The sequence below is a fragment of the Falco rusticolus genome, chromosome Z (genome assembly GCF_015220075.1).
Source record: "Falco rusticolus isolate bFalRus1 chromosome Z, bFalRus1.pri, whole genome shotgun sequence".
Taxonomy (NCBI): domain Eukaryota; kingdom Metazoa; phylum Chordata; class Aves; order Falconiformes; family Falconidae; genus Falco; species Falco rusticolus.
Window position 1 is genome coordinate 59045698 of NC_051210.1, and position 16737 is coordinate 59062434.

At 36.4% G+C, this 16737-nt stretch overlaps 1 protein-coding gene across 5 annotated transcripts in view; it reads right to left on the bottom strand.

The window, feature by feature from the left end:
• The window catches only part of AP3B1 (adaptor related protein complex 3 subunit beta 1), a 159520-nt gene that overhangs the window by 18972 nt on the left and 123811 nt on the right, over positions 1 to 16737 (bottom strand). For all 5 annotated transcript variants that reach the window (XM_037373272.1, XM_037373274.1, XM_037373273.1 and 2 more), the window contains exons 23-24: positions 10850 to 11081; positions 8215 to 8299 (exon numbers count right to left, since the gene is read on the bottom strand). In XM_037373272.1, the coding sequence (XP_037229169.1) occupies positions 8215 to 8299; positions 10850 to 11081 (317 nt within the window). The remainder of the gene's footprint in view (positions 1 to 8214; positions 8300 to 10849; positions 11082 to 16737) is intronic.

Here is a 16737-nt window from a genome sequence, read left to right on the forward strand (position 1 = left end):
TTCCCCCCCCCCCCCCCCCCCCCCAATACTTTAAATGACATCCATCTCTAAAGTCATTGCCATATGAAAGGATCAGGGATTATTTGACTCGCTGGCCTGATCAAGTGCACTGTAAAATAAGGAAGTAGTACTTTTTTTCTTTAATTTTTCCCTTAAAAACTGATCAAGAACTGCATCAGCTTAAGAACTGATGGATCAAACTGCTTCATAATGTTTAGCCTTCTATATATACTACTTGAACTACATGATTTAGAACTTTTCACACCACCTTCATTGTTCTTCAACGGAACGTTCAACCAATATTATCTTTCATATTTAAGCAAGACATGCACTACATAATTCAGCATAAAAAAGATAAACAGTTTTGTTTACAATGATTCATGTCTTAAATTGCTCAGACATGCCATTTATACATAAACTTGACTTACAACATCAATGACTAGATTGCTTTGAAATGCTTATAACTATCTTTTCACAATAAGAAGGAACAAAAGCATGAGCATAGGTTGGGTTTTGTATGGCTGTAACTGCTTGACAGGACCACTTGACACTTCTGGTGTTAACAAACATTCCCTTTCCCCTAGCGATTAAAAAGCTAACCAATACTCTTAGATAAACCATGAACTCTTCATAGTATGCAAGCAGAAATTCTGATGGCTAGTTGTTCTTCAAACCCACTTTGTTCTTAATTTCACTTGAGCCAACATCTGGTTTACTTTGCATTACTTGCATTTCAGCATACTTCAGTAAATTTATTTTCCAGCCAAAGAAAATCACTCTCCCTTTTAGCACTGTCTTTATTACATACTTTACAGGCTAAAAATACAGCTTTTGTTATTAATCTGCATCTCTTATTACATCTTTATGTTAGAGTTCCAGTAAGACCTAAATTAACAAAAGTAACTTCCTAGTTCCATAGAACAATTCAGGCCGGAAGGGGCATCTGGAAATGGCCTGCTCCTACACCTCCTGCTCAACCCAGGGCCACCTTAGCTCACACTACTCAGGGCCTTGTCCGTTTCAACTCTGAGTATCTTCAAAGATGGTGATTTCACCTGATATCTAATGGAAAAGTTTATTACTAAAATTGAGTGTTGCGGTACAACTACATGATTTTCCCCAATAACTAGTAAACTAAATTCCAGTGTATTTAACTTACTTATTTATACTTTGGATATTCTAATTAATATAAATGATGTTTAAACAAAAAACTGCAGAAGTGGTTTGCAGCTTGTACGTCAACATTTAAGAATCTGGCAATGAGTTCAAGCTGCACTGAACCTCTCAGGTGGTGTTGCTCTAAATTTCCTGGAAGAACAAGCTGAAGCAGCTTATCAGAAAACAAGCAAAGATTCTCAAACCAACAAAACAAAATTGGCTTTAGATTTCAAAAATTAAAGATTGCATTTTCTGGTATTAGTGAGTGCAATTGATAAGTTACATCCTTAGCAGAACAGGTATGCTTAATGAGAAGTCTGCAGAACAAAGCTCTAGAAGAATCAAACAGGGATGTCTGAGAACAGTACCTTACCACTAGTTCACAAAATCTGTTTTGTATGTAATTTTGAACTTATGGACAAATCATGTTACATATCATTACTCTTACTGTTGCCTTAATAACTGTTAAAAAGTACATATTGTATTTTGAAAAGACTTACACCCCTTTCATGATGGAGTTCCAAGAATCACATGAATTTATCTTTTCTGATGTAACGAATTCAGATGAAAAATGATAAATCATAGAATGGTTTGAGTTGGAAAGGACCTTAAAGATCAATTAGATCCAGCCCCCCTGCCATGGGGGGGAGCACCTTCCACTAGACCAGGTTGCTCAAAGTCCCAGTGTGGTCTTGACCACTTCCAGGGATGGAGCATCCACAGCTTCTCTGGGCAGCCTGTTGCAGTGTCTCACCACCCTCACAGTAAAGAATTTCTTCCTAATATCGAATCTAAATCTACTCTCTCTTAGTTTAAAACCGTTAACCCTTGTCCCATTACTACGGGCCCTGCAAAAAACTCTTGTCTCCATCTTTGTTATAAGCTCCCCTTTAAGTACTGGAAGGCTGCTATAAGGTCTCCGTGGAGCCTTCTCTTCTGAACAACCCCAGCTCTCCCAGCCTGTCTTCATAGGAGAGCTGCTCCAGCCCTCTGGTCATCTTTGTGGCCTCCTCTGGACCCACTTCAACAGGTCCATGTTGGGGCCTCCAGAGGTGAACACAACTCCAGGTGGGGTCTCACAAAAGCTGAGCAGACTGAGAGAATCACCTCCTTCAACCCGCTGGCCATGCTGCTTTTGATTCTGCCCAGGATGTAGTTGGCTTTCTGGGCTGCAGGTGCACACTGCCAGGCCATGTTGAGCCTTTTGTCCACCAGAATCCCCAAGTCCTTCTCCTCAGGGCTGATCTCTCACAAGATAATGCTCACAGAGGCACACAAGGAGTCTTACGATCCCTGTGGTAAATGACACTGCAAGGCTAGTGCGTTAAGAAGATGACAGTTTTTAACTTCTCTTTAGATGGCTGCAGTGGGAGCAGCTAGCACTTATCATTTGAAACCAGTGTCCATTTTCCTTATTCCTTCAAATGGATTGACTCCAAAGGCTTCCTGGGAAAGAAGTTCTCTGCTGTAACAAAAGACTGGAGGAAAATCATGGCAGTGTCTTCTTTAAAACTAATACAAATAATATTATCACTTGTGAATAAGTTCTTATAAGATTCCACAATGGCAGTCTTTAAAGTTTTGATTTTCAAAGCTTTTTAAAAATTATTATTCTAATAAGAGGCTGGTGAATACTCTTCTTGCTATTTATATTATCCTTTTTTGTTTCACTCCTAGTTGCTGCTTGACCCAGAATACATCTATCTAAAACCAGCTACTTTATTTTTGTCATGTATTCAAGAAATCTCCACAGATGATAAAAAAAAAAAGAACTGAAGAGGAAGAGCAACACAGCAAGTTCCTGCAAAACATGGAATGGAGAAGACTAGGAGACTTTGCTTATATTTTCTTGCTGAAGAAAGGAGAAGGGGGCACCCTGCTTTTGTAAGAAAAAAGGCCAGAGCGACAGAAGAAATGAGAGTAGTCGTTCATACCCAGCCTTGTTTTTTCCAGGTCAGCTGTCTATCTCGATATAATTGCCTTCTGGAACGGGGCCAACTGACTACTTTAGAATAATGAAATAAAGACAAGAGTACCAGATTGCTTGTCTTAATATCCAACACCTGTAAACAACTTGGTGATCTGCTGACAAAGCACTAGGGAAGGAAACAACAAGAAACAAATGAAAATGCAAGTGACAGTGATGAGAAGACAGAGCTGCATCTCTAACATTAGCTTTTAATATATTCCATAACATATTCTACTATGTAATTTTAATCAGATGCTTTTGTGCAAGCATCTACACCTGAATGCATGCTTGCACTCAATACAAATACTGACTGCCACCCAACTGATCCTCTTCATTTAGTCCTCTTCGCAGGTAGAAGTTATGCTTCAGAAGATTCTTAACTCAATGCAGAGTGAGGTAAGAGAATTCCCTGCTGTGAAAAATCTTTTTCTTGGAAAACAAAATATAAAGCAAAAGCTTTTATGATATGATGGAACTCGCAGCCAGCAGATTTAACAAGGTTTTCAAGTCTCATTCATGGAATTTACTTCATTTAATAAAATGCTATATTCTTCCTGCTACACCAACCTCTTCTGGAGTCATCAGCAAAATGCTTTCTTTATATAGTCCAGGGCAGACAAGGTGAACAGACAGCTTTCTTTTCTTTTTTATCAGCAGAACAACAGTAGAAGAATATGTACAAGGTCCCAGCTCTTCAAGTAACACTGTGACATAGGAAATGCCAATATAAGGTAACCAACTCATGCCTGTAAAATTCTCTGTTGCATGTCACACTGTTTTCACATCTCATTATTCTGAGCAAGAATAGAAGACACAGAAGTTGTTGCTTTCGTTCCATTTCTCTTTCTTCTTGAGAGCTTTGATTGTACTCTTTGCACTTAAACCTTGAGAAAACTAGGGGAAACATATCCATGTTCCCTATGCCAAGCTGTTTCAAAGACAGCTAAACAACATCCTGCATCCTCTTCAAAGCAACGAGGAGATGAAAACAGTGATAGGTAAATTAATTTTATCTTCAAACCTGTGTTTTTTGGACCCCTGGTTTTGGGAACAGCTAAGAAAATCTGAAAAGGGGCGATCAAAAGAATAGGGAAGAAGAGGTAAGGACAAGCTTCCTTCTCCAGCTCTCGAAGCTGCAAAGAAGAAATCTCCCCTTCACCTTCAGTCACTCACCAGACACCTACAAGGAGCTGGAGATTGGCCTACTGAGTCTTACAAATGCAGACAGGAATCCAAAATGCTGAACGTACAGAAAGTAAGATAAGGGCATGTATATGCTGTAACCCTTTGTAACCTTCACTGCCTTTCTTCTCTAGGTATTCGATTGTCTTCATTACAAAGATCCAAGGCCAAATTCTGACACGGCGAAGTTCCCAAATCTTTGTTCAGACATCTAAGGAAACTGGTAAACTGTAAGAAAGACTTGAGAGTACCTGAAAAGTAGAGACATGCAAGATAATAAAATAAGAAACAATGGTAAGATTGTTAAGATGGTGATTACTAGGAGCTTGAGCATTCAAAAAAACCACACTGATGTGGAAATATATAAAAGTATGACAATGAAAAAGAAAAAAAGTCCACAGTCAGTGGAGTACTGCAGTCAGTTTGTAAAATGAAGATCTGTTGCAACCTTTCCTCTGCTCATTGATGTCCACCTGCCAGTAAAGACTGAGGTTTCTTACGGGATGGTGAATATACTAATGCTTAGCCAGGATTCAACAAGCTACCGGACTCCCTTGCATGTGAGTTAGCCAATAACAAATTGCTTTATACTTCTAAGGTGTGTAGATCCTGCTTGCAGAATCTGAACAAAGTAACCCAAAATGAAACAGTAAGGCTCACAAAAAACTATAGAAGACCAAGTTCCTCCATTTATTCCTCTCTTAACTTTCCCCTTGACAGACATTATTCTATTCTGCAGACCACCAGTGTGGCTAAAATAGTATGCCTCTGCAAGGAGATGGCAAAAGAAAGACTGCAATGAAAGGATGTTCTTAGGAGTACACATTGTAAGCATCCTAATACACATTCTAAATAAATGCATTAGGCACAGTTTTCAAGTTAAGGCGTTTGACCTCTTTTTAATTAGATGTGTTATCTAGGTAAGCTTCGCTTAGTAAAAATAGTATTTACAAAGGAGGTCTTTCAAAGCTTAGCCCTTTGAACCTCTCTCTATAAGGAAGTTTCTCCTTCATTGTCCTTGACTTGTATACCAAATTCAGAAAGAGATCTAAGTATTTTATTACTCACGTTAGGTTTTTTTATACAATCTGTATTTATTGAACCACTAGTACAACAGCACATCCCCAAGCAGAAAGGCAGTGTTTGCTATGCAAAACACACAGTCCATGATTGGCATCTAAGACCAATTGATCTACCCATTACCACTATGTCCCTACCCCCACAAGCTTTACTACAAAGCTATTGATTTAAACACTGCCGATCGGTTTCCATTTTCTGATTTTGGGCAGGCCAATTAAGAAAGTGAGTAATTGTGATTACACTGCTTCAGGATCAATTACATTTGATGCAAGACAAAGTGCTCCTCTTAGAACAACGTAAAGAAAATGATTATGATCAGGAACACTATTCTGCTGAACATCCTAACAAAAATGCAAAGTAACTGACAATGTATTTCATAAAGATACCTTTGCAGGTAATCCAAGAGTACTGACACCTTTGTGTACACAGTACTTAAACTAAATTTTGACAAACTTCTACAAGTCATTCTTCCTTTTGGATAAAAGCTTTTTAAGAAGTATGACAAGTTAAAAGGCTGCAGCTGATTTGTCTGAGACATTGCCCCCAAAACATCACACTGCACAATTTCTCCAATGATACTGAACATCAGTAGGATTTTGAACAATACCAGTTTTAAATAAAATAGCAAACTGCATTAACAAAGAACATTTTATATATTTTTATACCATCTTCTAAAAGCTAGTGTCAAAGAGACAAGGCCCTACCAATTAGCAAAGGAACAAAGTAAGCAATTCCCATTCTTAATTTAATTTTAAACTTAGCTTGAGCTTTGTCATTGGACTCACATTGTCCAAATCATTAAAATGAACACACCACTGAGGTCTGAGGCAAATCTATTTACAGTGATGTTACTCATAGTCTGGTTGGTGTTCAGGAATATTGATCTGTCTTGTTTGTCTAATAGGAAAATAATAAACAATTACTAGGCCATGTTGGAGAAAGTAATCAGTTTTTATATATCACTAATACAGCAGACCTCCCAAAACATAAAGGTGATGATCTGCATAAAATCAATGTGTTATGCTACATTGCTTATCCTCATCACTGCTAAGATTCTTAGCAATAAATGTTGTAAGTTTGGAATCAAATCATTAGTATACTGAAAATATGTACTTGAAAGAAAAAAACCTGCTATTTAAAAAAAAAAAGAAGTTCCTGCTTGATGAACTGAGCATATTTTATTTAACAAACCCCCCCCATACATTTAGGGAAAGAAAGCCTATCACTCTGAAGCAATTCTGAAACTGCATTGCCTAGAAGGGAACTTCCCTTTCCAAACAAGCCTAGCATCACTCAACAGTCCAAAGCTGTTTCCAAATTCCAGCAAGCTGCTTACAGACTAGCTACAACAACGTGATGTGCATAAACTACAGACTGCAGCCATCTTTCTGCAGGTATAATTATGTTTAAAATGACTACACATGAGCATCCTTTGTACAGGAAAAGGTTTGAGGAATGGAAAAATAGAATTCAATAGTAAACCCTCCTTGCCTCTAGAACAAGAAATCTTATTTTAGCAGTGGTTCTTTTGATGTCCCTTGGGTACATCTCTACTAATAAGATTTCCCCACTATCTTTAATAAACTTTTAAGTTGTGGATGCTGTGCTTAGTAGCAGTACACTGAAATTTCTACAGTATTCAAGAAAGGGGAACAGAACTTTCTCAAAGGGCTTCCCCTAAACTGTAATGCGGCAACATGAATGTCTATCCAATATCCTTTTTTGTGCAGAATATAGAAAGTAGTGCTTCTTGCAACAAAATATGCCAAAAACCATTTCAAAACATGTAAAAAAATGTTTTGGGTTTTTTTTTTTAGTGCCTTTTTTGTTTTTAGTGCCTTTGCATAGTATCAAAGACTATAAGGCTGAATAGCTCTTAAAAGGTCTCTAGCTTCCCCCACCTGTTCATTCCTAACATTTGGACACTGCTACTACAAATTTTCCTTGGTTTCAAATGCTAGTTTATAACAGAGTTCTCACTGGTTGAACAGGTTCCTTGCTAGCCTAGAATGCAACAGGAACTCATTCAAAGAAGGATCTTTAATGTGCCAATAATGAGCAAAAGAGGCGTAAATCAAGTATACGAGACAAAATCTAGCTGGCCAGCTAGTTACTTGTTTTCATTCTCTCTCTAATAATTTAACAGAACCTACAGCATGAGGAATAAGCTGCTTCGGCTAAGGAATTTTGGGGTTGTTTTCATGCAGTCATGTTACATAGATCACAAACAGCCATAATAAGCACTCAAGGTAATAAAACTGCCCACACTATGTGCTTTTTTAACTTGCGATTTCTTACAAGGAAGAATACACACAAAACAGTTCAGCAGTCTAGTCAGATTGACTGCTCCCTTCATGGTAGTGCTATTAAGAAGAATCCCAAGAAGAGGGGGAAAAAGTAAAAATAAAGCTCAGGAACAAAGTAATATAGAAATAATTCTAATCAGAGGAGGAGTTAATCATGCTTCTGCTTGGAATCATTTACACCAAAAGAAAATCAGGACCTCCCAAACACAATCTGTCAAAAAGTTTTTGAACTTACCCATGTGACTTCAAACCTAGATTTGTACTTGCCATCAAATCTGTGGTTTAAGAAACAAGTGCTAAAAAAATGTGGAAGACTGATAATCCTTGTAATAGTAAACCTGAACACTAATTAGGTCTTACTCCTCTGAAAACATCTTGGGTATACATCACGTTGTGAATTGTTGTCCAGTTCTTTTAATATTTAATAAACACCAAGACTGCTACTGCCAAGTAAACTTCCAATATACACTACTTTTGCCTCCAAGAGCAAAAAATTACCCTCCCTTCCCAAGAACTCACCATAACTGGAAACTGGCTGTCTGCGTAGAATCACAGAAGTCAATACCCATCGAAACGGTAATGGATCCTGCAGGCTCAAGGCACTCTACATAAAATAATTTTGAACAGGTAAAGTACACATGCAAAGCAACAGAAGACCCCAGATGTAAACTCCCAAACTTCAAGTAGTAAGAAAACCTTTATTAAAAAACAAGCTCCATAAAAAAGAGCCAACACTTGTAGTTTTATTTCAAGTAGCTATCATGCAAACCTCACACTTGCATGTTTCAGTGACTTTAGATACCCCCTCTTCACAGGCGGTGCACATGAAATGTTGCCATTTCAATCTTATAGTGTTACCATCAACAAAATAAGGATCTGTGTTAGACAAGCTAGGAAAGTTACAGAAAAAAATATGCTGAAGTTACATCCCTTTACTTGTGTACAGAGCCAGCACTGAGATACCCTTTTCAGTAACACCTGTTTGCAAATTTAGTTAATAAAATAGTAAACCAGAAGAATTAGTAATAAAACTTACATTAATACACACAGTAATGGAAAAAGAGCCAAATGTGATAATTAGTATGGTTAGTCCAAAGACTAAACTAATGCTAGGGAATGAACAGAAACCAAAGTATTTCAAGAAGTCTGTGTAAAGCATCGAAAGATTACAGGCTCCAACTCAAATTCAGACTAAAATTTACCAAAGTCTTTGAGCTTAATGTTTTCAAAAAGGCTTTCAAAGGTACCTAGCCAACAAGAAAATACTGCACATAGGGACTTAGGTTAAGTAATTTGGCCTATATCTGCTGGCAAAATCAGGACAATTGCCAACAGTAATTGCAGTGATGGAGGCAAAACTAGACTTGTACTCCAGCAGGAATACCTGTGTACACTGACAATTCTTCTGCTGGTTCCACTGGGCACATTATAGAAAGCGTATTCCAAATGTTGGAAACACAGAAGGTAATAAGAAGAACAGAGCGTATAAACTGAGTTCTAGATAAAGTGACAAAGAATACAGAAAATTTGCAGTCGAGCAAGAAAAGCAACATTTTTGGAAGGAACTACAGATGATATATAGCTTATTTTCTGCAGAAGAAATGAACAGCTTCACAGGACAGACACCACAGTAATGTCTGTCTTGGACAGATAAATACTTTAAAGGGTAGGACTGTTTTATGGAACTCAGGAAGCCTTGACTGGATAACTTATAAATTCCAGTTTTTTTCATGTTTATTACATGAGAGAAGTGAAAACTACGGTTCACTGACTGTTATTGTGAATACAGTATCATCTGATCTGATTTACAGTATTACTAGTTTTCTGCTTGTAAGCCTTTGTGACTTTATTTCTTTAAATGTTTAAAGGGAGGGATTTAAAATAAGGTTGATGGTCAAAACTAACTTGGTATCAGAACTCTGCTGGACTTCTTATCTTGAGGAATAAACACCAAAGAGGTCACTTAACACAAAAATCAGTATCTTTCGTAAAAGCAACTGTCTTGATAAAGTATGATTTTCAAAAAGCAAATAGTTCAAAAAATTTAACTTTAAAATAAACTATAGCATTGTACAATTGCTTTTGTAGCTATCTGGTGTAAATCTGTACAACCTATTCGATGTTAAAAAAATATGTATTTCAACAGCACACAGCAATTTAATACCAAACATCTTTTTAACTACTGAAAACAAAGAATACTTCATTGTTGTGCTTTAAGAACTGGTTTCTGTGTTCTTCTAATGTGATATGGGTTCACATAATAACGTAGCTCATTAAAGGAGAAAAAATGCATCTGAAACACAGGAGATTGTGTCAAAAAGGATCATGTCAATTGACGTTATGAAATAAGAGACACTTTTGTTCTTCCTGCCTATACCACAATGTCCAAAAACAAAGAACTGCTGAGAAAAGAAAGCAGGTTGTGTGCACAGGTACTACCCTTGAGTAAAAGTTGCTATGATCGGTGTTCTTTCTCAGGTTTTCTAGTCTCTTCCACTAACAGAAAATCAGTAAAAATCATGTCGATCAGAGGTCAGAAAGTAAAACAATTTCGGTTAGGGCTGACTACACACTGCTTTCTACCTAGTCTAAGAAGCCACCCTTTGTGGAAATATGGTAGATGCAAACTAGACTAAAACTTACACTTCCACTCCGCTGCCAGAAGTTCAAAAGGGAAACAAAGAGAATGCTCTAAGCCACCAAAAAAATAGTACAACTACAAATGTTCTATAAATCTTGGAAAGAAAATAATTACTAATATATAAATCAAAACCTTATTCTTAATAGCAGCCTGTTATAGCCATCCTGGACTAAGGCTGTAAGAGAATCAAAGTTAGACACAAACATTTTATTGTATCAAACGGAATCTGAACAAGCAGGTAAGCTTTCAGGCACAGAACTTCTGATCTAAGGCATTATTTTCAAAGTTAATTACAAGTATGGGGAAAGCTGAATCAAATTTTTGTTAAAATCAGATTATCTAAGAAAAGATATTGCATGGGTGTGTGTTTATGTACAGATACATACGTATATGTGTGCACACATACATATATATGAGTATAGGTATGACTACACAAAACCACCTTCTTGTATTTGAAACCTGACAAAATATTAAGATTCTTAATTTTTATTTTTAAAGATAGGATAGAATTACCTATTGGACTGAATTCATGCATCCTCATGCCTGGAGGTAATTTCTTCTCCTCAATGTGAATATTCTCTATTTTCTGATCAGTTGTATTTGTTACTGTCACTTGCACAGATACCATACAATCACCAAAGATCCCTGGCTGTCTTGAGAAGTGATAATTAGCTGCTAATCCTTTTCCACTCATTCGATGAAGCAGTTCATGTGTTTTTGTTGGCATAGAGACTTGGGTAGCGACCTGTTAAGTATAAAACAACAGTTGGTGAATTTTGTAAGGGAAGAACAGATTAGAGAGTGATTAAATATTACAATTTTCACTCAGCTAGAGTGCCTGCTTCCTAGTTGGAATTTTAGTGAACTAGAAACATGTAAGGACATATTCAAATCCATAAACAAACTGCAGTAATAGGTATCAGATAACAGATCTAAAAATAACATTTCTGCTGCTGAGAAACAGCAGCTTTAACTTTGCTGTATTTGCCTTACTTTCCATTAGAAATCTGTTTTCAGTATTTTAACTCTACAATTATCCATTAGTTTGTCAGAGGTTTTTTTAAGAGTTACAGTTAAAACAATTACAGTTTCCAACAAGAAGTCTCTTTCCATTCTATGCATCAGAACTCAAGGGTGACGCCAAACACACTGCATACTGTGAAAGTATACTGAGAAATTGTTGTCTTCTCTTGTTAAAACCACAAAAATGTTGCTTAACAATTACACCGGTAAAGTATAAAAACACATTTCTATGGAGCAGAAGGATGCTGCCACTTTTTTAATAGTCTTGCTGCCAGCAAGCAGTAAGAGAAATCCCAGGGATGTTTGGGTCCATTCTGTCCTGAAGAAGCAGCATGAATAAAAGACATTCAGTGTGTAAACAAATTCCCAGAAGATGCTGCTGCTAAGGAAATCCATAAGCATGAGCTCAAAAGTGCAATAGTAAGGAATGTGCAGAAAACTGCAGAATAGTGAATTTGAATTCTTCGAGCAAGTGTTACGGAAAAGCTAGGAAATTACATGAAAAGTAACACCACATAAACACAACATGGAGGCTGAAAAAGACCAAATGCTCAGCATGAAAAACCCATTTGCCTGGTCAATGCACTATGAGCTACTGAACTTCATCTGTTGGTTATATCTGTTTATGTTTCCATTGATGAGCATCCACCTTCTCTTGCCCTACCCATAGCTCTGAATGTCTTACTAAGTGAAACAGACAACTGCACATAGAAGGATGTTCAAGACTCCAAGCAGCTGTTCAAGGAGAATGGGCTTTTATCTTTCCTTCGCTACAAAACTCTTAGAAGTTGCTATGTTTTCCTGACTGCCATTTAACAGGGGGGGGCTGACATAGTGAACACTTAAGAATAATATAAGATGGTAAGAGCTGGGATTTAAACCCACAAGGTGTTACAGAAATGGGAGAATATCTAGAAACTTAAAGACTGTAAAGAATCCTGTGGAAAAACTTCAGAAGTTAGCAAGCACATAACAAACTTCATCTTCATCTCTGAGCACCAGTTTCTGAACCGTAAAGCCAGGCTAGTAATATCCATCACCTCCAATGAGTAGATGTAAAGATCAACTAATAAAAGTTTAGAAGGGTGAGCACTTCATTGATGAAAGCTGAAAAAAAACTACACAAGGAAATGAGTGTGTGTGTACTCGGAGGTGGCTTTGGAGTGCATTAAGTTTCACACATCATACCAAATGACAGACAAATAATGAAGGAAAAAATGCAGAAAGGCTTCACATCCCCTTGAAACTCACCACTATGTGACTGTAATTAGAGTATCACATATAGGATGTGACTAAACACTTCTGCAAAAAATTCCATATAATTCACTTCCAACTTTTTAGCTAGTGTTTCTTTCTCTAATACACAAAAACTTGGGTATCGGCTTTTTTAGAAACAAATGAATGAGCTACCCATAACCTTCAGTGTGAAGAGTAAAGGCAGCTTCAGAATACATCTGAAGTGAGGAAACTCCACAACCCCAACTTCGAATCTGTATAATTTGTTAACACTTTAAAGTAAACTGGTGAAGTTCAGACATCATCTTCCCCCTAAAGAGCTAATGTAATGTTCTCAATGACATTTTTAGTTTTCCTGTATGATCAGAAGAAAATACAGCTGTTTACAATACAACATACAGCCAAGTACTTAGACTTCTGTCCCTCTTCAAATAATAGTAGCAATACCACTTGAAGAATACAGACACCGTATTTTCAAATGGAGTATTTTTTTTCAGTCCAATTACTGATCTCTGACAAGCATGAAAATATCTAATATTTTTGTCCAAGAACACAATACAGTGAAATTTTACAAAATCCGTAACAACCAGATATCTTCTTACTCCAATGCCATTTTACATGCATAAATATATGATTAGGGCTACTTTATGTAGCTTGCCTTTGAATTATATTTATAAAATAATGAGTACGGTGACATCCCAGGACCAGACTTCCTGCTAATGCAAACTGAATGGAAAAAGTACGAATGGTATGGACCTCCACAGTTCCTGAAAATTCGTAACATCTTTGAATACAAACCCCAAACTTAAACAGATTAATAATCTGCTTAGATTTCTATAAATAACTGGCAAGGTCAAACTCTCTAAAAACAACTCCGTTGTCAGGAAATAAGAAAGGAGGTACTTCAAATAATAAATATCTTATTGTTACATAGAAATACAATAGCCGTAAAAGGTTATTAGCAGGGTCAGACTAGTACCTATTACCTAAACCATTGCTGAAATAATAAAACTTAGGTTTTAAGATGTAATTTAAATCTCATTTTTAAGTTTACACTTACTTTTTAACTTTTCATGTTTAATTCAATTTGAGCTGTACATACATAAGTTTTTCATGAAATGGTTCACCCATATTTCATTAACAAGCTTGTTCTAATCATGTTAAAACAAGCAATCTGAAGTACACTAGTTTGTGTGCTGACATATAGCTGGTTTTAATACTGTTCATTAATAGCAATGAACACACAAAAAGTTAGTAGTCCAAAGTTCAAGATTTAGATAAATATGCATACACATACAGCAAAAATCCCCCTACATGTCTGAAACCTTCCTGTGATTTTTAGTGATTTTAACCTATGCCCCCTTCAGTGTCACTGATCATGTTTCAGTCTTCATTTCACTCATGAGCCCATTCACTTTTTATTTTCAATATCATACTATACAGAGCAACAGATAGGCAAAGGACAGTCAGAATAATGACATTATGTTTAAAACATCTTCCTTCCTGTAGAACACTAATTTTCAATGGCCTTTAATGTGGCAGTACTAGAAATAAATACAATGTATATATGCCGAACAAAGGAATTTAGTTCTGGAAAATGAGAATTCTCAAGTCCTCTACTTGCTAGCAGGGTTTTGAGCTGGCAGAGACTGGTGTGACTGTAATGTAGTCTTATTTAATGGTTGCATCAGTCTAGTAAACAGCGTGTTTTTTTTTTAATTCTAGAATTCGTAATGTACACCGTTACAATACTTAAAGACACCCATAGGGCATACCTGCAATCACTCTGGGGTTAAAATAATCCTCCACAGAGTTAATAGAACAAGCAGCATCTAGTAACCAGCAGATAATCTCCTACAAATCTCATACAGCATATGTTTAAATAATAGTAGTCGTTTGTGTACCTTTGGATGGTTTATGAAAATAACCAATCAATTCTGCAGACACAACATTATTTCTAAAGGAAATCTATGTGACTCATGATGCCTGCAGATACACAGAGACAAACCACACATATTTTATCAGTTTATTACAGTAAGCAAATAAGCGTGGAATGAGAGTGCACATAACTGTCTACTTAACGCTTACTGAAACATTTATAAGAGCTGTTATCTCCCTAATAACAGACAGACAGTGTGCAATTTTAGAGAGGAGAAAAGCTTCATATTTTTTAACACTTCACTAAAAAGTAACTGAAGAGTGTAAAATGAAAAATACTCTGTGCAGTTAGCTGGTAATGGACCATATTATCAACTCAAGTTAGATTTATAGGATACAAACTAGTCACTAATAGTTATTTTATGACATAGCGTGTCTGCTTTTTTTGGGTGAAGATTATTAAGATTAAACTTGCTAAACTTTTTTTTTTATACAGCTGTTTAGATTACAGAAATAAAAAAAATAAAATACAGACTTGTCCTCCCATCCCATTTCGACTGAAAGCCAGCATGAATTAAAAGTCAATGTAAGGACTCCACAGTGATATCATATGGGAACACTGTATTGGTATGAGTCAGACTGGCCCCCATTCTAACCATAATGACCATAAAAGAAGCTGAAAGCATTTTTAAACTACTTCTTGTGAAAGAACACAAAAGGCAACATTAGGATTTTGCCTCAAAAGTCCCCCACTCATTAATGATGTAAAGGGAAAAGTGCAAGATCACTGAAAGTAGTTTTGGCTTGCTTTATCACAATAGAACTGACTAGTTACAAACCACTGAATCCTCTGCACGTGCTTCTTTTTGCCAGCTAAGGCCTTAATAACTAAGCTTAAGTTAATACAAAAAAATATTTTCTGTAATCATTTAAAATAAAAAGCACTACAGGGTTTATTAAACCTACTACAGAAAACAGAGCTGGACAGACTTTCCTATATAAAGTATTGTATTATAATTATTATTATTGAGCACAAAATTATGTCTGTTGTCTTTTTTCTTTTGTATTTGCTCCTTGGTTTAATAATGCTGTAATAATAAACACAGATTAATTTTTGATCCTGATTCAGAAATGCATATGTTTGGATAAAACATGTATCATTGGAAAAAATATTTGCTTCCAGGAATGATGATAACTATAGTTCTATTCCTCTAATTTACATTCTGTTAAAGCAGTGGACTGAATCATTTAATCTAAGTAGACCTTCTACTGCCCTCCTATTGGCAATATCCATGACATAATCCAAGAATACGTACTGAGCTGTGAGAGCTATATCCTCTCTTACACTCACTGTAAGGCTATGCTCCAGCAACTCCGCAACAGCTAAGAGAAGGGCTATCACATAGCCCAGCCACATTTACATGATCTTTCAACTGAAGCTATGAGGGCAACTTAACTATAATTTTGTAGTATTAGGAGAAAGATGGAGAACCAGACAAACAAAAGACAGACAACTACTGGCAGGAAACAGTATATTCACGATCTTTTCCTCCATCACCAATTATATACTACTCATAGTCTCAAGGTAATACACAGCTTTTACAAAAATCAATGAGTAATTCATAAAAAGATGTAATAAAAAGCAAACAAAGAATTGCAGAAAGAATGCCAACATCCTACTCTGCATTATTTCAAGAGGTTGTAGCAAATCCCAACATTAGTGCATACTTAAGTCGTACTAATGGATTGCCAAACTAAGAACAGCATCCCTCTGATAGGGGGCACGGAAACCAAACAAGCAAGCAAGCTCAATCATATTTTCTGCAGTCTAGAAAAGCAACAGGATACCAAGATTCAATTTGGACTAATTTAACTTGACATACAGACACTTTAGGACATCATGTCAAATCCTGGAAAATACATAAAATAACTTTCCACCAGCAGCAGATTTAACTGCTCTACATCTACTAAACACCTTCTAAAAGCTGCATCTGCTAGAAAGTCCTTCAGTTATTTCTAATACATCCTAACTCCCTTCTTTTTGCATTGTCACCAACTTTTAGGCTGTACACTTCCCTAAATGATTAATATGTCAATAATGCTAATTGGAAATTAGCATACCAAGGCTCACATCTTTGAAACAATATTGGTTTCAGACAATTCCAGACCTTAGAAAGTTAGTTCCAAACATTCTTGCTGATTTCAACATTGACAGAATAATAGTTTTGTCTCTGAAAAGTTGCAAGGAAAATAAAAATAAAACC